Here is a 23,683-nt window from a genome sequence, read left to right as displayed (position 1 = left end):
TAAAGCATGTATTTTTGTAAGTTCAGGTTTTATAAAGATATACTAACTGGTTCTCCAGCCCACCACTGAGGGTTGTACTTGACACTTCCTCTCAGGCTGAACGATTCGTTTAACACAGGGTCATACATGTTGTTGTCTACAATTCCATGAGACTCTGGGTACAGGCCCTGATGAGAACAGACATCAAGTACATTTATAATTAACACAACCACAAATCACTCCTTTGCAGACTTAATTACTAATATTGCTGATCATGATTAACTTCATGACAGTAAACATCTACACCACGAGTAGACGGATGATAATGTAGGTGTAAATGTAAATGATGGTACTTGAATATTATGTAATTGATATACAGTGCTACTAAAGGTCAAAAGACTGTAAGGGATTATGAGTGTTGACAAAAACAGGGTCAACTATTGAAGAACTTTTGAAGGTCGATATCACTAATGTAAGGGCAACATCAAGGTCAAAGTGGCCAGGTATTTAGATTATGTGTATACTTTAGTAACAAAAGTAATGGTGTAGTTTTAAGGGTATTTACAGGTCAAGGTTAGTAATGTGAGGGTACTTAGAGGTCAAGGTCAGGTATCTAGAATATGTGTATTACTACAGTAACAGTTGTGATGGTATAGTAATAAGGAAAGGTCAATGTCATCAATGTACAGGTAGTTACAGGTCAAGGTCAGTAATGTAATGGGTATTTACAGGTCAAGGTCAGATATCTAGAATGTGTGTATACTTACAGTAACAATGGTGTAGTGATTGGGAAAGGTCAAAGTTGGGTAAGTGGCCCTCATGTAAGGTGTGTGTACCCCGCAATCTCTCAACCTTTGAATGGTAGGTGTCATATTCCGATGGAGATACTCCGCTCTAAATCCATCCAGTGACACCAGCAGTAGGGGAGGAGTTTGTCTAAGACAATTAAATATAACGTAATATTATTGCAAAATTCCATTGATATCATAAACATTGATAGAAATTTTTTCATAAAGAGCTTGTGAGAAAATTTTTGATACATATACAAACCTGTTTTGCCATGGACAAGATTTCTTGTTCATCTCACATGGCTGTTCTATCCAGGTACGAGTTCCCGTGTCCTGGGTGGTGAGGCCTGGAATGGTGGAGGCAACTGTTGTTTCCTTGTTGACATCAGTTGTCACAGGGACAGTTGTTGTTAGGGAAGATGAATGGGGTGGTATACTGGTTGCCACAGAAACAGGTGCAGTGTTTCCTGTAAACCCTCCAATCTGCTGTATTTCCTGACTTTTTGCTGCACTGTTTGTATTGCCGTCATCATCTTTGTGTCTGAGTCCAAGACCAAGCCCTAAACCAATGGCTAAAACAAACACTGTAGCGACCTGGGAATAACATACCACATAATTCATTTATTTATACTTTAACTTCTGTTTATATCAAATCATGAGTGATCTAGGCAAACTCTAACGATCTTTGGAAACAATGTTAACTCCCACTGATCCTTTTATCAAACTCAAAAATGTCAGAAATATGAATATCTACTGATTTACAGCTCCTATGAGCTACTCATGGTGTTGATGTTGACTGTCATGAACTACATACATGTAGGATCATTGTTTGACAGTAAATCAGCAAGTGAGCTTGACCTTGTAACCATGAAACATAGGCTGATCTGAAAAAATCTCATAATTGACCTCCACCCCAAGTCTGTAAAGAAATATTGTCCCTAGATAAAAAATATTGTTTCTGATCAATGGCAGGAGTAAATTCTAACGACAATATTCATAAAAGATGACAAAATTTTTTTTTCAATAAATTTAGAATCATGCTCCTACCAGGGGATGTATAAGTGTATTTATATCTGAGCATATCAAAACAATACCTCTTTGAAATATGTCCAAATACTTACAAATAATCCTATGTAAATGTAGCGATTGCGTCGTTTTCTTTGCCTTCCAACCTGTAAAATGAGCATTTCAGACATTCTATTAGGAATACGTAGAAGCATAAAAGACGAATATCAAATCAGGATCAAGCTCTTACATAGTTGCTGCTAAGTACCAGCTAGGGACAGGACATACCAAGATGGTGGCCAAAACAGATTGACAAAGGTAGGTGTCTGTTTCCAATGCCCAGTCCTCCTACTTACTTTAGTTGGTTTTATTTTACTTTGACATTACCCTGGAATACATGGCATTGGAGGCAACTTGTGTTATTGAGCAAGTAAATCGGCAGAGAGGACCCAAAATTTTGGATAAAGAGAGGATCTGTTTGGATAGGGAGGGGGCACAAAATGGTATAGAGGGAAATATATACCCAATCAACTACCTATGCTCTCAGTTCTTTTAATCTTGGGTCACTTCAACCAATTTATTTGCCTGAAAACCTTAATTCCCTCTGCCACAAAGTTGTTTTGTTATTATGACAATAACTAATTAATTGCTGAACCAAATCAACCGAGGTTGAAATCTTGATTACAGCTGATTACCAACATGTGTGACAATACCGAGGTTGGATAGAAATCTTGATTACAGCTGATTACCAACATGTGTGACAATACCGAGGTTGGATAGAAATCTTGATTACAGCTGATTACCAACATGTGTGACAATACCGAGGTTGGACAGAAATCTTGATTACAGCTGATTACCAACATGTGTGACAATACCGAGGTTGGACAGAAATCTTGATTACAGCTGATTACCAACATGTGTGACAATACCAAGGTTGGACAGAAATCTTGATTACAGCTGATTACCAACATGTGTGACAATACCGAGGTTGGACAGAAATCTTGATTACAGCTGATTACCAACATGTGTGACAATACCGAGGTTGGACAGAAATCTTGATTACAGCTGATTACCAACATGTGTGACAATACCAAGGTTGGACAGAAATCTTTATTACAGCTGATTACCAACATGTGTGACAATACCAAGGTTGGACAGAAATCTTGATTACAGCTGATTACCAACATGTGTGACAATACCGAGGTTGGACAGAAATCTTCATTACACTGATTACCAACATGTGTGACAATACCGAGGTTGGACAGAAATCTTCATTACACTGATTACCAACATGTGTGACAATACCGAGGTTGGACAGAAATCTTGATTACAGCTGATTACTGTGTGACAATACCGAGGTTGGACCATTACATGTGTGACAATACCGAGTGATTACCAACATGTGTGACAATACCAAGGTTGGACAGAAATCTTGATTACAGCTGATTACCAACATGTGTGACAATACCGAGGTTGGACAGAAATCTTCATTACAGCTGATTACCAACATGTGTGACAATATCGAGGTTTGGCAGAAATCTTCATTACAGCTGATTACCAACATGTGTGACAATACCGAGGTTGGACAGAAATCTTCATTACACTGATTACCAACATGTGTGACAATACCGAGGTTGGGCAGAAATCTTTATTACAGTTGATTACCAACATGTGTGACAATACCGAGGTTGGACAGAAATCTTGATTACAGCTGATTACCAACCTGTGTGACAATACCGAGGTTGGGAAATCATGATAACGGTGAAAAACACCACATTGAAATGAATCATATGGGCTTAACAAACCAAAGTACAATTAACTTTAACTTAGAATCAGATTTAGGTAAGTTTGTTGCAGTTTGTGCACCGAACCTCAACATTGATGTATTCCAGAGTACAAATTATCCACAGTAAAATATCATCACTTAAAGCCTATTTAACAATAAAGAAAACTGGGCATTGAAAGCAGGTGCCAATCTTTCCAAATATACCCTAAATATCTTTGTGTAAATGATGGCAATTTTGTAAGACAAGTCCAAAACACTTTTTCCATTTTATTATGAGTTCCAATACAAAGAGATGTGGTTCCTCAAAATTTCAGAAAGTCCCACAGGAATATCTGGAGTTCAGGACTCAAATATCCAAGACCCAAAAAATCACTGAAATGTGCTGCAATGACCAGGGCAGAGGAGGTGGGTTTTGCAAAGGTAATGACTTGATAAACACATAAGAATTATTCCTATCCAAATGTTTGTAACAGGAAGTGACCAATGTGCCTTGGCCTCTCCCACCGAGAATTGAATCAAGAAATTCCCTCAAGAGCAAAGATTGTAGGCGACCATTTCTCTTTGTAGGACTAAAACAGGTACCACAGACTGATATATACAGTATCTAAGCCAGAGTCCGAAATGTGAATGTGTATTACATGTGCATGTATATCTTGTTTCACTGAATCATATATATTTTCACATTCATTTGTATCAATAATGGGAAAGATAGTATATAGTGTAGTTAAACCTGATACTTAGATAAATATAGTACCGAAGTCCGTAGTTTAAACACACGACATCGGCCCAATTACTGTTACCCGATATATATATATGATTCAATGAAAAGAGATATAAATCACGCATATGTTCAGACTTTGTTCATGTTTTAGTGATTTATATTTAACATCTTCGCAAGTCATACAAAATTCCCCGCGAAACATTGTGTAAACAATCATATGAAGTCAACGGATAACTGCTCATTCACAAGGGGAAAGGGATACATATTGTTTTTGTTGTACAGCTAGTCCGTGATATTATTACATATTCTTACAAAAGTAAGCCAATGAAACGTGTGTCTTCGTTTAGAAAACAGTTCCCAGGCTACTGAAGTCTAAACTTGTAGTTCTAATATTGCCGCATTTTCCCCGCCAGCCAGTCAAAATGCAGCATCCGACTCATTCAAACGTTCTACCGAGAAGAAGAACCGAAGAAACGGGAATTAAGCGTCTGTTTGACAGATGTTGTTTTTGGAAAATGGTGGATGGTCTATTTACCAAAATAGAACAACTTGATCTAATTCGGTAAGCTTATAACAGCCGAATGCCGGTCTTATTTCTGTATGATTCTTCAATTCTAGTATTTCATAGATGCCTACTGTAATGATAACTAACTATGTTACTAAGTGCAAGGTTGTCAGATACCGCAATATTTTTAGGAAATGGGTAAATCTGACATATCGACACTAACAAGAAATTAACAACATCAATCGATTTCACGTGCAAAATAAACACATTTCCATGCCATTATCACTTTAAATAAAATATAAAGGATATATTCGTCACCTTTGTCAGGAATAGATTTATATCGAAGTCATTGCGTGCCAAAAATAATCGTAAAAGACCTGATCTGATGGTCACTCGCTGATACATTTGTATCAACAGGAGGAATATGACACTGGTGTATTTGTATTATATTTTACAGCTATTTGATTATATTTATCATAATAAACAAATAATGCTATTTATCATAATATTGCAACCAGTGTTGTTATCATGATGGATTTCTGTACACTCTGGAGAATTTTTAAAAAGTTTTGGATGAGGGCATAATTAAAATCAACCATTTGCCTTTATCTTTTACTGAAATGAGGAATAAGATTATTATTTAAGAGGTATGGATTATTCCCTGTTTAATTCATTTGTTATATTATATGAACAGTAACATCCTTATTGAAAATTAACATTCATTTAGAACAACTTTAACAATATTATTTCAGGTGACGTATATATAGAAAAACATGGCCAACTACAGCAGGACTCCTGTTTTCCTGAAATCTGATTCAGTGTTAGGAGCTTTACTTCTGAATACGAGTGCACATGGAAACTTTGTGTATGATATGGTTATGTCCTGGATGCAGAATGTCAATACCAAACAGGCTATCGCAGGATTAGAGTCAGAACATGTATTGTTGGGAGTTGACTTTTGGGAATCACTAAAGAATGGCAATGTATGGTGGATTACTGTGCCTGGCGGTTTACATGTTTTTACTTCTGAACATGGTTTGGATTTTGGGTCTGCTGCAGAATATGATGAATGGACTTTGTATTATAAACATTATGTTCAGTGTTTAGAGGAACATTATTCATTGGTCACCACAGTAGAGGTGTCAGAACCGGCACAGGACTGGATCAGTCAGGAGATGAACAAACCTCATATCAGGACTCTCAAGGAAATTTTCACTGATGCTCAGATCAGAAATGGACTTCAAATCCTCAATGAGAGAGGTAAAGATTAACTTTGTTTCAATAAAACAATGAGTTAATTTGCAATATAATATTTACCAACAAATTTCTATATGTTCCTTGCTATGAAATTGAATTATAAGCTAATCTCTTATTTACGAAAAAGTGAGATAAAACACAACATCAGCTATATTGTCATTTTAATATTTCAGTCTCAATATATATACTGTAATGTTGAGAAAGAGTGACATGATGTATATACACATTTTGGTTTATGCCACAATCGTAAAGAAACATCACCGACAATCTTCAATTTGTGTCATATTCCATCAAAATTTAGTTTTGCAAAATCTGTATTAATCTGGGGATGCAATTTACCATATTTCTTTGGTAATAAATCTACACTTGCTTATATTTTCCCTTGCCATCCATCTTTGCACTCTAGCAGCTTCATTCTTTGAGGGATTCTCCTCAAAAAATCAGTTTTAACAAAGTATGACCTACCATGGCCACCTGTTATTTCAAAATGTGAAAAATGATAGATTTCTTACACTTTTTGTTTGTTTAATGTTGTTTAATTTTGGACCATGTAAGTCCACCATTTGGCAGTTCCAAAATATAACTTTAATATCAGTCCATTTCAATTTAGTAAGATAACTGAAGTAATCTTTCTCATTATCATTGTTGTGTCGCCTGCAGAGCTGGCATTGAGAATATAACTTTAATTATCAAAATGAAATTTGGCATATGGCTTTTTGTTGCAAGGGTACAGATTAGGTTTGAGGGTCATGACCCTTTTTGGCATTTCAATTTTCAACTTAGAATATTGCTTTGAAGTTTTCCCTTTCTTCAAGTTATAGAAATGAAATTTGGTATGTTTATGTTGCCTGCACATCCAGTTCAATTTCTGGGTGACTGTGACACTCTATGCAGGCGACACATACAGTTGCGAGGAACTCTTGTCCTATTATAACCCCATACCCTGACTTTAAATTAGAAGTAATGTTACCCCTGGACCTATTGCAGAATATATAAAATAATTGTTTTCTATAATAAGTCACCATGATTCAAATCTGTTGAAAGATTAAATTCATAATTCCAAATTTATAATGATCTTTATCATAATACCCTTAGTTACAAACCACCTCATCTGATTTTATGCTGTCCAATCCAAATTAAGCATTATATTTATATACATTCGTATCTGTAAATGAGAACTTTAAGCTCAACATTTGTTTTATTTGGATGGTCTGACAGGTGAAACAGTGGATTTTGCAAAGTTGTTACAAATTTTGACCGAGAGAGAGGATGCCATGATAAACGATTACGTTGGTACGAGGCGGTACGCTTTCTCCAGAGATGTTCAACTAGTTATACATGAATGCCATGATATTTGTAAGTAATCCTCTGTGAATTTGAACATTACACCTACATCAAGTGTGATAGTCAGCAAATCACTGGTTCTCCACAAATGTTACAATATTTGTCAGAAATCCTGTGTGAATTTGACTGTTACACCTATATAAAGTGTGATAGTCAGCAAATCACTGGTTCAGTAATTATATACGTTCTTTCATGAATTTGAATGTTACATTTGTGGAAGTCACCAACTCGACACTAGAGAATGTTATACATGCGTACAGGACTGTACTTGAAGTTGTCGTAGGTCCACTAGATAATAAATAAGACATCATTAGCAATCACTATCTCAGACTTCAAAACTTCAGCTGGTCAAATAAACAGGATAGGTCGTAACTTTATGACCAGAGTTTATTGTAAACGATTCCACCTTTACCAGTAATAAATGATTTAATGTGACAATACCCAAGTTGGAACACTTTTTGAAAGTTGTAAACATTTTCTACCACATCTGTATTTTTTCTTGGTATTTCACAAAAAATATACCTTTAACTTTCATTTAATGCTTTGGTTAAATGTCAGCAGCACACATGTCTATGGATAGAATGCAACAAGGCATGCTAGGTTCAATTATGCATTTCAACAGGTAGGGATACCCAAAATGGAACACCTGTCATGTTCTGTTCGTTTATAGAAATAACAGACATAATCTTGAATATTTTTCTTCATTCTATCAAAGTTCACTAACTCTCTCATTAATCCACATCACTTAGCTATCAGAAGTGTTACATGATACAATGTTTGTAGTGTTGCATGGCATAATTTCCGTGAATTTTTCATAATTTCATTTTTTGGATTTGAAACAGAGATGATAAGCAACATAAAATGATAATTAATAAATACCTTTTTTTGGTTTAGAATAGTTAATAATCACTTGTATAGCAAAATAAGAAATCTGCATCAAATATCTGATCAGTGTTCCATTTTGAGTAACGTCACATTAGAAGATATGTCAATAGTCTTTGACTAATGTCGTCAACATCAGTGAGTTATTGGTGGATTTGTTACATAATAGTTGTCTCCCTTTTCCAGTATTCCCTTACATTTATTTAAGATTTTGTCTTTTTTCATGTTTCCTGACTAATTGGAATTATTTTGATTTTTTTCGAAGATGGAAGGGAGCCAACTCACGCAGAGTTTGATTTTCAATGGAACCGCATCAAAGGTACTGGCATAGGTAATACAATAATGTATCATAAATATAAACAGTTATCACATCATACATAATCAGCTCTACTATTCCCGAACTATTCAGAACTGTGTTCCTGAACACTGATGTCATTTGGTCAGTTCATGTCAAAGACCTTCTTTTTATAGCCAGCTACGAGGACTGATTGATAAGTTGTGAGCCTTGTATTGAAAAAAATAAGCAGGGATGTCCTTTTTCAGTTATACTATTACCTGACTCTTTAAGGCTGTGTAGCTGAAGACTGGTGCCATGTGGTCAGTTTATCTCAAAGAGGTAGCACTTTAAAGTAAACAAGGCAAGTGACTTTTGGGAAATGGACACAATCACAGAAAGAGCAGTGATTCAATATTTCCATAAGAAATGTCTAGCACCTAAGAATATCCATACTGGTATGGTCGCAACACAAGGGAATGATGCCCCTTCATATGCTACAGTGAAAAGATGGGTGGTGGAATTTAAGCGTGGCAGACAGAGCCTTGGGGATGACGCCTGTCATGGAAGGTCTGTTACTGTTGCAACCCAAAAAATGGTAAATAAAGTCCATGATATGGTTAAGTTTACAGGTGAGTTAAAGAGAGATATATAGCCAGTACAGTTGGGATTTCAAAGGAAAGAGTACATTCCATTTTTGCAGAAGATCTTGCAATGAGAAAGCTCTCATTCAGTGGGTATCAAGACTTCTGACAGTTGATCAGAAGCACACCAGGCAGACTTTGTCGCATGCTAAATTAAACCTTTTAGAGGCAGATCCTGCAGAGGATTGTGACTATGGATGAAACATGGGTCCATCATTTCACCCCAGAGACAAACAACAATCTAAACAATAAAAGTACTTTGGTTCACCCCGGCCAAAGAAGGCAAAGGCTGTTCCATCAGCTGGAAAGGTTATGACCTCAGTGTTCTGGGATACTGATGGTAATCTGATGGTAGATTATTTGCAGAAAGGATAAACAATCAATGGCACATACTATGCACTGCTTCTTAGGTAGCTAAGGGAAAATATTAAACTTAAATGCTGTGGAAAACTCAGTAAAGGTATGTTGTTCCACCAGGACAATGCCCCTGTTCACAAGTCTGTCATGGCCATGGCTGCCATTAACGATTGTGGCTTTGAATTGATTGAGCATTTGCCTCATTCATCTGATCTTGCTCCATCAGACTTTCATCATTTTCAAAATTGAAAAAGGCTATTTCTGGTACCCACTTTCTGTCAGATGATGACTTTATACGTGCAGTGGAGGACTTTCTGAATGGTCAAGAAAATGACTTCTTTAAAAGTGAGATTGGGGACCTTAAACATTGCTGGCAAAAGTCTATTGCTACTAAAGGACATCACGTTGAAAAATAATGCAATATGTCCACCAAAAGTTAAACCATTAAATATGAGCCTCACAACTTGTCAATCAGCCCTCATATAATGTTCAAAAAGTAGATACATCAATTCCTGTATGTCGGAATGAGCAAAACAATTTTTTGGTGTTGGCTGTTATATAGTTACTCCATCACAAATTATCATAGGTTTCTCTATATACAATGTAGAAAGACAATGTCTTGAGTTGACCCATCACAAATTATCATAGGTTTCTCTATGTACATTGTAGAAAGACAATGTCTTGAGTTGACCCATCACAAATTATCATAGGTTTCTCTACATACATTGTAGAAAGACAATGTCTTGAGTTGACCCATCACAAATTATCATAGGTTTCTCTATGTACATTGTAGAAAGACAATGTCTTGAGTTGACTCATCACAAATTATCATAGGTTTCTCTATGTACATTGTAGAAAGACAATGTCTTGAGTTGACCCATCACAAATTATCATAGGTTTCTCTACATACATTGTAGAAAGACAATGTCTTGAGTTGACCCATCACAAATTATCATAGGTATGTCTTTGTACATTGTAAAAAGACAATGTCTTGAGTTGACTCATCACAAATTATCATAGGTTTCTCTATATACATTGTAGAAAGACCATGTCTTGAGTTGACTCATCACAAAGTATCATAGGTATGTCTTTGTACATTGTAGAAAGACCATGTCTTGAGTTAATAGTGACAGTAAAATGTCTTCTTTTGGTCTTTATCATTTAAAAAGATGAAAAAACCCTAAAAAACATTAATTCTGATTCTGGTAAAACATAGTGAATAACATGCTGATCAATCTTGTTTCCTATGACATCAGTTTTTTTTCTTTTTTAATACCTAAAATATGCTAAAGAAAATAAATCGTGAGGTAAGATTTGTGGAATTATTTTGAAATTCATCAAATCAATGTTCTAGAATGGATTTAATATTGCATTTTGTATGTGTTTAAATTTGTTTGAATTGTTCTGCAGAACACCTAATCAACCAGCTGGCTGATAAAGACGTAGAGGTGACCAACATCAACCGTGACATGGACAGGCTCCAGGAAAGGGCTCGTCTTCTTAACAATGAGGTTACCATTGAGCAGGCTAGAGCTGTGCGGGAGAGGAACAGAGCAGATCAACAACATAGAGAGAAACTGGATGCTTTAAATGATGTGAATATTGCAATGGAGGCAAGAAACGAGGCCCAAGAGCTAGCTGATGAGGCCATAAACGGAATAATTCAGGAACAGAGGAAAGCCAGAGCATTTGAGATCAAAGCAGAGGAAGAAAGGGCCAGGTTAGAGAAGGAGAAGGAGGAAGTTAGTGTTAAGTTGGAGGAGAAGGAGGAAGAGAGGGCCAGGTTAGAGAAGGAGAAGGAGGAAGAGAGGGCCAGGTTAGAGAAGGAGAAGGAGGAAGAGAGGGCCAGGTTAGAGAAGGAGAAGGAGGAAGAGAGGGCCAGGTTAGAGAAGGAGAAGGAGGAAGAGAGGGCCAGGTTAGAGAAGGAGAAGGAGGAAGTTAGTGTTAAGTTGGAGGAGAAGGAGGAAGAGAGGGCCAGGTTAGAGAAGGAGAAGGAGGAAGAGAGGGCCAGGTTAGAGAAGGAGAAGGAGGAAGTTAGTGTTAAGTTGGAGGAGAAGGAGGAAGAGAGGGCCAGGTTAGAGAAGGAGAAGGAGGAAGAGAGGGCCAGGTTAGAGAAGGAGAAGGAGGAAGTTAGTGTTAAGTTGGAGGAGAAGGAGGAAGAGAGAGGGCCAGGTTAGAGAAGGAGAAGGAGGAAGAGAGGGCCAGGTTAGAGAAGGAGAAGGAGGAAGAGAGGGCCAGGTTAGAGAAGGAGAAGGAGGAAGAGAGGGCCAGGTTAGAGAAGGAGAAGGAGGAAGTTAGTGTTAAGTTGGAGGAGAAGGAGGAAGAGAGGGCCAGGTTAGAGAAGGAGAAGGAGGAAGAGAGGGCCAGGTTAGAGAAGGAGAAGGAGGAAGAGAGGGCCAGGTTAGAGAAGGAGAAGGAGGAAGAGAGGGCCAGGTTAGAGAAGGAGAAGGAGGAAGAGAGGGCCAGGTTAGAGAAGGAGAAGGAGGAAGAGAGGGCCAGGTTAGAGAAGGAGAAGGAGGAAGAGAGGGCCAGGTTAGAGAAGGAGAAGGAGGAAGAGAGGGCCAGGTTAGAGAAGGAGAAGGAGGAAGAGAGGGCCAGGTTAGAGAAGGAGAAGGAGGAAGAGAGGGCCAGGTTAGAGAAGGAGAAGGAACAGCTTAAGCAATTATTTGAAGAAGAAAGAAAGAAAATGATGGCACAATTTGAGGCAGAAAAACGACAACTCTTGTTACAGATGCAGCAGTCACCAGTGTATGTTAGATGATTGTTTACTCGTATGTGTGATGGAGAGAGTGGGAAAGCGAGTCTGTGATATGATGTGAAATGGTGAGGGAGTGCATTTGCCTGTCTGTCAGTGATGAAATGTATGGAAATGAAGGTGCTATTATGAGTTTTGATTGTGATATTAATGTGGAAGAGTATGTCTGTGATCATCTGGTATTTTATATTGTATGTTATTTATGTATATGAATGAATTTATTTGGTGTGAAATCATTGTTCAGATGTTACCTTTATAAGGGTATGTAACATGATATTTCTGACAAATGTTACACAGTAAAGATTGTATTTTGTTGCTTTATAATGATGATTATGACAATTCCTAACATGTTGGACTGCTGTCAAATATATCATCACTGTTTATCTTCATTGTCAAATATATCATTGCTGTTTATCTTCATATCATGTTTATTTCACAATACAAACACGTTTTTTTGTTTCCTTACTCTGTGTATGTTGAGGTTACTGTAACATAAGACAACACTTGTTAGAGATATAACATTAACGCACTTCATTATTGTGTATGTTGTTAATCATCTTTTTTTCCAAAGTGTATAGTTAGTCTCCCTTATGAAACATAAATGGCAGCAATTTTGAATTTTATTAAGGGGAGATAACACCAATATGCTTACAAAAGTAAGATTATTGGAAAAAAACATAGAGATGTACATAACTGAGTATTTACTCTGTATTTAACCACATTAACTATGTTAGTAATAGAATTTTAGTTTTGACCAACAAACTTTTGTGCTTGTCCTCACTGTTTCTCACTCTTTGATGATACATTAAGGTTATGAATATTTATCTTATGATAAATATACTTCAACTGCAAGAGAACAGTTAATTCTGTTTCAGATAAAGTAAAACATTTTGTGAAAGATTATTGATTATTTTCTTAATGTTAGATTTTGCTACAAATATTTTGATAATAATATAATGTTTTGTAAATTGGCTCTCTCTGTTTAGGCAGCAACAAAATTGACTTTCTACACAACATGGCAGCAGTACCATGACCATCACATTTAACAAAAGGAAACTTGATGATACATTTCATTGCTTGTAATAATGCTGCAATATTGTGTTGATTCCAGAGAGCCAAATTATCATTTAAGTGAAATTGACAAACAATAAATTTGTGTTTTATTTACCTTAGTTCTACTTGCTCTAAATAGAAAAATGTGAAATACACAAAGAAAAAATCTTGAACAAAAGTACATTTGAATTTAAAAAAAAAAATGTTTGTTAGAATGGTATTTTTTACTGATGAATTGATTTTAAACATTGAATTAATGTTTTCAGAGTGATGTATATTTAGCTGGACTAACATTGAATTTTAAGATCAATACAGTTTTTAAATTAAGTGCTATTTTACTAGAATACTGTCGTCTATTTTTATTGTTTTTAAGTCTATTTCTTTCTCTACTGTAGGTACATTTTCTACCTAGTGGGGTACATAAGCCTTGTATGTATCAATTATGGATATGCATTGAAGTTTGAACTATTTTTAGATTAACCGATATGTATTGAAGTTTGAACTATTTTTAGATTAAGTTGTAAGTAGAATTTATATGATCTGTACCATGATGTTGTAGTGCTTGTTGTAAGTTATGATATTGATCTATGCATCTTTTGTGCTGAATATTCATGTTTGGTTTCAATACAATATTTAATGTATTGAAAATGTTAAGAATAATACTATTTTATACTGTTGTATAAATCCGTGTTAGTGCACAGAGATTATGGCATGTAAAAACATTGATATATTTTATATCTTTTTTTTTTTCTTTCTGTTTTCAAATCTGGACTATCTCTCCAAATATTAGTCTGAAACTGGTGACAGAGTGATGCCTACTGTGTGTGATGGTTACACCTAACTGGATCTGATTAAAGTTAGATCTGTCTTTAATACACCAAAAACAGGTACCATGGTCAGTGAGAACCATCTCAGGAATACTACTATATTGTTTCTATTGGGTAGATACCAGGCTTTAGAGACCACCAAGCTGTTATGACTGATTGCTGTAACATTTGGTGACAAGTTTTAATTTAAAACTATTATTTCAGTTTCAAATCCTGTTGACACCTTTTAATGAATATCATATATTTGTACTTTCTGACTTAAAACCTGCAATAAAATAACTGTCACTTGACACGTTTGAATGAGTTAAAATTCTATATGTATTATCTGCGCCCCCAACAGAGTTATCGCCCCTTGTATCATTGAGACATGACCACCTGTTGGATTGCTTCCAATCTTCTGTGTATGTAACTCTGTACTAATGGGATGACAGTTTGTGACCAGGGTGGAGCTGTTGATTATGAAGATGTGTTTACAAATGTAAATTAGATACTTAAATAAATGATGTGAAATAAACAGGTTTTCTGGTAATTGTTTGTTACAGTTAGTTAACATGACATAATTTGTGGTTTATGGAAATTGTTGACCATGTATTTTGTACAGGGACATGGTACATGTTCCAAGCCTTTGTCCATGTATTACTCCTTCTGTGTACATTACTGCATAACAAAAGTTGACACCAAACATAGACAATCACATAAATTCTGTTTGAATTTGCAACAGGTCGGATCAGACATTGTTGTAGATATGTAGCAGTTGAGAGTACAGGCTGACTTACTTTAGTCGGGTGGTAGAGTGTCCAGCTAGAGAATGAAGGGTTGCTAGTTCAAACCCCAGCGGTGGCAGGGCTTTTTCTATTACTCCTTCCTATTACATATATACATATACTAGATCAGACATAGTATTATTTCTGTAAATTGCCCGGAAGCAACTAGCGTATGTAATACCAGACTGGGTTACTTACCAAGCGGTAGGTACTACCATCTCTGCTGCTGGTGTCACCATCAACCACCTGTAAAATAACGGCTCATCTAAATACTGTTTGTAGACGACAACTTAATTAACGTACAATTTTGATATTTCTAGTTTTTACATCAGGTACCGAATCTAGAAAGATATAGTAATTCAATGACATTTCCCAGTGATCGGTCGGTTTTCTTCCGGGGCATATTGAAAGTGCTGTACCTGTGAAATGATATAACATGGACTTGCTAGCATGACACACCTACCAGTCAAGTAACACAGATTTATTTCACAGCTAACGTGAATCCGAGCTCAGGTACTAGTCTCGTCTGTCAATTCTCTTTTATACTAGGAGTATTGACAGACAAGTCTAGTACATGTGATCCGAGTAATACCCAAACAATGCACGCGTGGTCATAAGTAGTTCGAAGTGGTCACCGCGACCAAGATAGAAAACTTTTGATGATGTTATGCATCTGGTACACAAACCACCTGTAATCTCCTAAAATGAGCTATGACAAAAACAAAACAAAAAGCCGAAAAATGATTCATACAAGACTGAATTTATCAAAGCTTGTTACAACTGGTCACAGACTTTGCAAAGTCGTTTAATTTCACTTTCAGATATATAGATGACGTCTTGTCTTTAAATAACAATAAAATTATTTATTACGTCCATCGAATATATCCACCAGAATTGGAATCAAGGACCCGACAGACTCATCTACATCAGCTTCATATCTCGATCTTTTCCTACAACGAAACCAACACGGACAGCTTTCCAACAAGCTGTATGAAGAGCTTGATGATTTCAATTTTCAATGCCCTATTGTGAATTTTCCATTTCTGAATAGCAACAGATCTCTGTATGCTCAGCCCGTGGTGTTGACATGTTGCTGTTGGTTTGATATATAATGGCATGTTTCCCATTATCACGATTTTTCGGACACACTCGTAACGCGGTGTTTCAAAAGATGCAGGTTGATGCTCGTCAGTTTGTGTTGGTTCCGTTGTTGTATACCTTGTTCTCATTAGAAAATGTGACATTGCTTACTCGCATTGACAAAGGTTTACATGGCGGGTGTCGTCGATGAAGCAGAAGACGTTTACTCTTCCGGAACACCTAGTCTTATTCTCATCGTACTGTCTTCAGAATGGACATATTGGTATTTTCTTCTTTTTTTTTTCTTTTAAGAAAAAAAATGAAGGTAAATATGTGCTATATGTTCTAGAGCCTTTCTCTTAATTAGTGGAGTTTTTTTTCAATTTTGCAGAAAGGACTCCCATATTGGTCGCCTCGTAAATCCCATTCTCGGCCCCATCGGCTGTCAAGCTTATCGCAATACTGATAGAGTGAAAACGAAGGGCAGTAACTTTGTGGGATCTGAATAGTACAACTTTGTACTTAGTTTCTATAGTCAAAGTCATATGGTGTCACAACTTTATCTTAAGTTTCGCAACTGCCGAAATATTGATGATAAAATTCAGTATTGTCTGTCGTTTAGAACGTCTTAACTGACTCAGCCATTTATCATTGCACAAAGTACCTTTGTCTACATTTAGGAATAAACAATACTGTCTATATAGATATGTTGCTATGTAGTGGAGGCTGCTGGTCATGCATTAGGTCCCGACACTGTCGCACAGAAACACTACTATGTAGGTCAATATGAACCAATGGTCAGAATGCTGAGTTAATTTTCGTCGGTTATTTTTCCTATCACATACCAAAAACTAAGTTTGAATGATTGTTTATGTGTGGAGAGGCATTAACAGGCTCCGAAGATCATACCAAAATCGGTTATAAAACCACAAAATGGAATTTTTAACACAGATTTTTTTACTTTAATTCTTCACAACAAAGTAATATTATAGCAAAGGTCACAGCACAGATTCGTCATCGATATCGGTCAACACGACATACCTGCTGTTAGCAGATATTTTCTACTTTTAGAACAGATTGAACATACTTTTAATTTGCATATAAGCAAAGATTATAGACTTAGACGACAAAAATGTTTATCAATATCGCGATTCAAAAGTCTACAATTATCTGTATTTTGGATTGACGTCCGACATTGCCACCAATCTACCTGGTACAAATGAGCGTTTTGCCATCTCATTGCAAAACGGAGCGATTTTCTACCTAATCTAATTACATATCTTAATTTACCACCCATATACTTTCCATGAACGAAGAATAAGTAAATTAAGATCTGTATTTGAATTAGTTTGCTTCCTACCATCTCCCCGCTGTGTCTTGCAAAGTAGGTCGGTTTTACGGGTGGGTGAGTTGACATGTCCGTAATGACAAAACATATGTTGTGATAAGGTATAGTCAATTTGACATTATTCTGTGTAAATAATCGTGAGGCGTATTCTAACTAAATCGTCAAAATGGTGTTGATATTAAAGTTAACAAAAAGAAACTGATTTTATGGACAGACAGACGGATGGACAGAGTGAATACTACCGAGCATCCGTATCCGATTGTGGGTCCTAAGGAGATAGGATTGATGTCACAGCATACAGGTTAATATATATTGAGATTATACAATTATAATGCGGTAACCGTCTTATATAGATTTATTGCTCCATTGAAATAATGAACTGTCTTGTTTCAAAGCTTTACAAGCATACATATTGAACACATAATGAAATGTTTACCTTCCAAGCTTTGTCACTCATAACGACTATAAATGTCATGTGATCTCAATATCTTCATTTACACTGTTATTTAACTATTCTATTTCGGTTCTTAATTTAAAAATAACAATAATAAAGCATGTAATGATAATACGTAACTACAGCTTGACCCATTATGTCAGTGACGTCATTTTAGTAGTGATGTGACTAGTAACTGCAACACAATCTATATCGCACCGTTCACATCTTTATTACTGATCGTTACGAGAATTGCTTAGTATGTCGAACGCTAACTTATAACGTAGGAAATGCCAAGGAGCATGAGAGAGAATATATAATATTCTCCATGAACCAGAGGTACAAATCAGCGACTAATACGAGATCTTGATAGAATTGAGTTCTCCTACGTAGAGGTTAATATAAGGGCATTGAGAATCTAAAAATGATCTGGTACAATTGTCGTGAAACTCGGAATATACCGATACACATTTCCCTCACTGTTTCGTTCTTAACACTGTGAAAACCAGCGTGACACTAACATTTGAAGATCCAATATCATTATCACCATAACGGCCGGGAAATATGAGGTCGTTCTGAATTAACAACTGCCAACAATAATATTTGATAGTTTATTTGCACTGACAATATGTACCAACAAGAATGTCTGCATAAAAAGCTCGGAACTCAAGATAATGGTCATGTGACCTCCCCTCCATAACCCAACTCTTATCTCTGAAGTTAAAAATGCACGCGCTTTATAAATAGAATTAAAAATATATTTCTGTACAAACACCTCGCCATAAAGAATTCTTTTGATCCGTCAACAAATAAGAGAAATTTATACATGGTAACGTCTTATGTAATATTACTGATGTAGCCAAAGTGGTGACACTGTAGATCGGATGACGCACGACTCAAAGCTCGTTAATCAATCAATGATTTCTTTAAAATGAAATACGATTTTTATTTTTTTTTTCCATTCTTTCTAGCGTGTTACTAAGATATACACCTGGACCTTTACTGTTCGAGACGATAACACAGAATGTTCTAAATAACTTAACCAACGCGAAGATACCGTCAAGTGATCTACTCCCATTTCATGTACCTTAGCCTTGACGTCGAGGAGATCCGGTTACCCGAGTACGAGATGGTAAGGCTCAGAAATCACAGATAACTAGGTATTTTGGATTTCAAAAAATGAGATGTATTCAAGAAAAGTCACTCGTTGTGAGTTAATATTGTATAGTTTTACTTTCTACACAATACTGCAAACAAGTCACCATCTACGTGTCCGCACAAATACCATATATCATCATCGTCGTCGTCATCATCGTCGTCGTCATCATCATCATCATCATCATCATCATCATCATCATCTTTTGGTTCCTCCTGAAGGAGATATTATATTAGAAATCGACCAAATAGACAAAAGTAAAACTCAAAGTTCAGGCAACGCAAATCATGGCATTACAGACGCGAAGTGTCTCTATACATTAAATGAGCTTCAGTACTCCACACGGACATTAAAAAGAAAGCGCGTGGCACTGACAACATACTGCACAGCCTTCATTAAACAAAAGTTTCAATAAGGAGCCATCCTGGAACTAGAAACCCGAGGTTTTACCAAATAAAGTATAGATAAAAGTTATATCATCCTCTGGTCTACAAGAATGGTGCACATCGGGGCTAAACTCAGTAAGGAGTTCCATGGAGAAAGTCTGTATGGAGGGCACGGGTGTCTATGGAGAAAGTCTGTACGAAGGGCACTGGTGTGCTCGCAGGTCGCGCACAAATGAGTTTTTTTTTCATCATTGCATGGACGGAAACAGAGATAGCATCAGGAATGAGCTGGAGTGGAGATTCCGTTGCGCATCACATTATATATGGCTCGTTTGTAGAATGACAATTGCTGAAAATGTCAAAGTCGCGGCCATTCTCCATTCTTGCTTTTAAAGCCGATGTCCCAAACGGACCTTATGACGTATCTCTAGTGCACTTCAGAGTATCATGGACATATCCTTTGGAACACATTATCCTAGGGTTTCCAGTCTGCACTTCTAAAAACGCATACAGTATAATCACCACCTCAGTTACACCGCATCATACACCATCCGCTGTAAACCTTACATTTTAGAAATGGATACCAATCTCCCCTTAGTTAAAAACGATGGCGATCTTAACCAAAACGTTAACTCATCGCTGTAAGCCCATCATCGTTAACCCAACGCTGTAAGCCCATCATCGTTAACTCATCGCTGTAAGTCCATCATCGTTAACCCAACGCTGTAAGCCCATCATCGTTAACCCAACGCTGTAAGCCCATCATCGTTAACCCAACGCTGTAAGCCCATCGCCGGTAACCAATCGCCATAAACACGCTATAAATATTGGTGCCACATCCAATAATACAAACAGTATTTGGCGTGAGAGTACTACAACCGTCGTCACATCGCCTTAAAACCAATTCATCGTCCGTAATTGAAATATGTTGATTTGAAAGTCGGCTTATTTCAAAGACACAATGATACAGCATTATATTTTACAGAAACTACACACATATTATTTTCATTTCATTACATATATGGTGACACCAAAGGCATAAAATGTAGATAGGCCTCTTAAGACAACAAACATTAGACGGGGATATACGTGTAACAACTGGTAGCTTCTGTACTGAACAACATGCGGAAGGTCTGTCGCATACTGACAGAGCAGTTTCAGATTAAATGTATGGCCCGCGGGACACAGATCCGGCTTCCCGAGAAGCACAGGGTTTCTGAAAAGGGTTCGCACAGAAAACATCGGATATTCTTCTCAGAATGCAATGTCCAATGTGATACATACATTTGGACGCTTGGACTCACAAAGGAATGAATTAAGATGTACTTTGATTACAAATGCAAAATTACTCTGAGACATGCTAAATGTAGGTTTTAAGTAAACTAAGGCAAACCGTCAGAAAGACTTGAATATATCATTGTTTTCTCCAGCGATAACATAGAAGTTGACACAATGCCAGACAATACGGAAATAAGCAAATAAAAAGACACCAATCTTATCTCTTTGATATCACATATACGTTATTTAAAAGCTTTATATGTTTCCCTTGTTCTAGAATAATCTTTAATCTGTTTGGTTTATTAGTTTCAAATTAAAAGAATGGAAAAAGACAAAAACAAAAAAAAAAACAAAACAAAAACAAAAGCAAACACACGAAACTTAGCACTGTACTTTAAGTTCCCGCCAAGAAGTTTGCAATTAGCTGTAACGATTTAAATGACTGTCATATCATTTCATCCACGTGTGGCCTTATTTACAGTATCCTGTTTGATGTAAGGTTATTAATTAGAAGTCATTACATGTGGTGAAACAATAAAATTGATTAACTGTACTGTACTATAACTGTTAACTGTACAAAAACATATGCCCAATTAACATTTTTTGGTAAAATATGAATGATACCTTGTATGCTTATTGCGGACCCTTCTGGTAACTAGATGTAAAATTAATTCATCGCTTACCTCTAACGTGAAGTTGTAAGTCCCCATACCTTCACCATATATGTCGGGCGGTAGATGTCGCCTTGTGCTGTGACCTAAGCAACTCAAAGGCGTCCCGTACATTAAGTGGGGAAGGGCGGTGCAGTCGGCGTGGTGAAAATAGAATGCTCAGATTAGGAATGTGATGGACATCAGCAAATATATAAATAACTGTGTGGTCATTCATGATATCGTCACTATACGTGGACACTCGGCATTACCAGTTATCGGTACCAGTGACAAAATGGTTTTTGCACTCACATTTACGTCTTCTCTACGACAATCTAAATTCATGTAATCAATTGGAGATTTAAGAAAAGGATAAGATAGGTTAACATTTAACGTTTTAAAATCATCAAAGATTTGAGATCACACCATGACTACAGATATCCCTCGGGATCTGTTCTAGTTGTTTTTTTTAAAAGTGTAAAGGGAAGTATTTGTACCCCAGTGGAATCTAGATAACAAATCCAGTCTTGGCCTTTTACAATTTTACAACGGTGCCTTTGTTTGTTGGTTGTTTTGTCGTCCCCAGGAGAGCCAGAAATACGCCGACAATTTCAACAGTCAAAAACACAAAATGACAGATAGCAACTCTGAACATACGTGCATATTCATAATATGCATAAGTAACGATCAACGATTAGATCTTAGATTCAACAACCGTAAAACAAATGTACATTTCGGTATCTACAAACTTTTGTCATTACATCACATACACCAGAATTGAAAACACTTTACATGTATTTTACCATAGCAACCAAAAGTTTGATTAGCCCTTATCGGTTTTTGAAAGGCAATAGAACACCTGATTGGCGAGATGAGTTTTCTCTAGAGTGCTCTAGGAGACTTGACATCCGGCAAACTTCTGTTCGGACCTTCAATGTACCTGCGTAGATAAAGTTATAAATATCATCGACACAGACTCCCAATTCTAACTGTGTAGCAGAACATCTACTGTTCCTTTATTTAACCAGAACGTTTTAATTAATACTGATAGAGGATAAAAACGGGATTTAATATTCTTTGTATACGCATATTTTTGTGTAGACAAAGTAAAATCAATGTTTTATTTACATCTCATCTGCACATACAATTTACATATAATTACAAAGAAAAATACATGCTTACATGTTAAAAGTACATACCGCCACTCAGAATAGGTATGAGAGATGATATTAGATATATTGTATAAAAATATTGAAATAAGCTCGTTAAGCTGTACCGTGACCAAGAGTCCTGTCTACATAAACAATTTCTACTTTTTTGTAGTTAGTATAAACAAGATGTATTGATGAAACGCTATGTCCCAAGTTACAAGGTTAAATCAGAAAAATTTGGTACTTCCTGAAAGATCTTGTCACAAGTAACACACCTGTCAAAGTCCTATCTCTTACGGTGCAATAGTAAAGCGCAGGGTTAAAGTTGACAACAAATAAACAAATAGACAGACAGCACCAAAACAATGTGCCCCTAATCTTTCGATCATAAAAAGTACACCATGACAACACTCCAGTACACACATATACACTCTTTCTTCTATTTTGATTATTTTTGTTTAAATTATTTCCATTATTTACCATCCATGCTTTCTGAGTTTACAAGATGGATTTCGAATAATTAGTCGATGGAACAGAAAATCCTTATTTTTAAAGAAAATGAATACTTAATATCATTATACTAAAGAATATAACGATTTTATGCTTTATCTTAACTGCTTTCAAGGACAATGTCAGTGTTAAAGATCCTACGGCGAAACGTTAAAGATACCTTCAACTTTGCTTTTAATTTTTGTGACACTTCTTTTTTAACAAGGATAAGGTAGTGAATTACACCATTCACGTTCAAAGTAGAGATGGGGCTTATTTTTGTTCATTTCATTTCACAGAATCCTTAGCAAACAGCTCTGAACACAAGTTTTATTTTTTTTCTCAATACACATATATATCGAGTGTATCGACGCGTGATGTCAACAATACCACATGTCATGATGTATCGTGGTCCATATATATATATATTTACAATACTTTGTTTACTATATTTCTAACGTAAGTTCTACAGTGAAGCAGAACGTACCACGCCCTGCACGTGATGCCGGAGGGGTGCTGTCGCGCCTCAATGGTCTAGATAGATGACACCCTCGTAGGGTAGCGCGTAAGAGGAAGACGTGCACTTGTACAAACAATATCCGGAGAGACCATTTTCGTTTATCGGTTTGACCTTGTTCAGTTCAGTTCAGTTTATTTACTTTAAACCTTACGGTTTATCAGTACAGTGCATATATTTACAGTGCAAGTACAAACACAACAACAAACATAGGAAATACATAGCACACAGCACACACAGACCACGTACACAGG

General features: G+C 36.4%; 3 protein-coding genes across 3 annotated transcripts in view; 2 read left to right on the top strand and 1 right to left on the bottom strand.

Moving 5' to 3' along the window:
- Nucleotides 1-1,963, bottom strand: part of LOC132557191 (uncharacterized) — a 54,635-nt gene extending 52,672 nt beyond the window's left edge. The window contains exons 1-4 of the mRNA XM_060221688.1: nt 1,889-1,963; nt 1,030-1,361; nt 747-915; nt 48-167 (exon numbers count right to left, since the gene is read on the bottom strand). Of these exons, the coding sequence (XP_060077671.1) occupies nt 48-167; nt 747-915; nt 1,030-1,361; nt 1,889-1,963 (696 nt within the window). The remainder of the gene's footprint in view (nt 1-47; nt 168-746; nt 916-1,029; nt 1,362-1,888) is intronic.
- Nucleotides 1,964-5,541: 3,578 nt separating this feature from the next.
- LOC132557190 (calponin homology domain-containing protein DDB_G0272472-like) lies at nt 5,542-11,704 on the top strand (the record flags this gene model as incomplete). The annotated part of the gene is made up of 4 exons (XM_060221686.1): nt 5,542-6,044; nt 7,260-7,397; nt 8,533-8,586; nt 10,953-11,704. Coding segments are annotated over exons 1-4 (1,431 nt in total), but the record flags the coding sequence as incomplete, so codon positions are not given.
- A 2-nt stretch (nt 11,705-11,706) lies between these two features.
- LOC132557201 (putative uncharacterized protein DDB_G0271982) lies at nt 11,707-13,223 on the top strand (the record flags this gene model as incomplete). Its single annotated transcript, XM_060221697.1, has 1 exon — nt 11,707-13,223. A coding segment is annotated over one exon (597 nt), but the record flags the coding sequence as incomplete, so codon positions are not given.
- Nucleotides 13,224-23,683: the final 10,460 nt, after the last annotated feature.

This window comes from Ylistrum balloti, unplaced genomic scaffold, assembly GCF_031769215.1.
Source record: "Ylistrum balloti isolate Yb309-2 unplaced genomic scaffold, AGI_CSIRO_Ybal_v1 Utg370640, whole genome shotgun sequence".
NCBI classification, from domain to species: Eukaryota; Metazoa; Mollusca; class Bivalvia; order Pectinida; family Pectinidae; genus Ylistrum; species Ylistrum balloti.
This window is presented reverse-complemented; position numbering and strand designations above follow the sequence as displayed.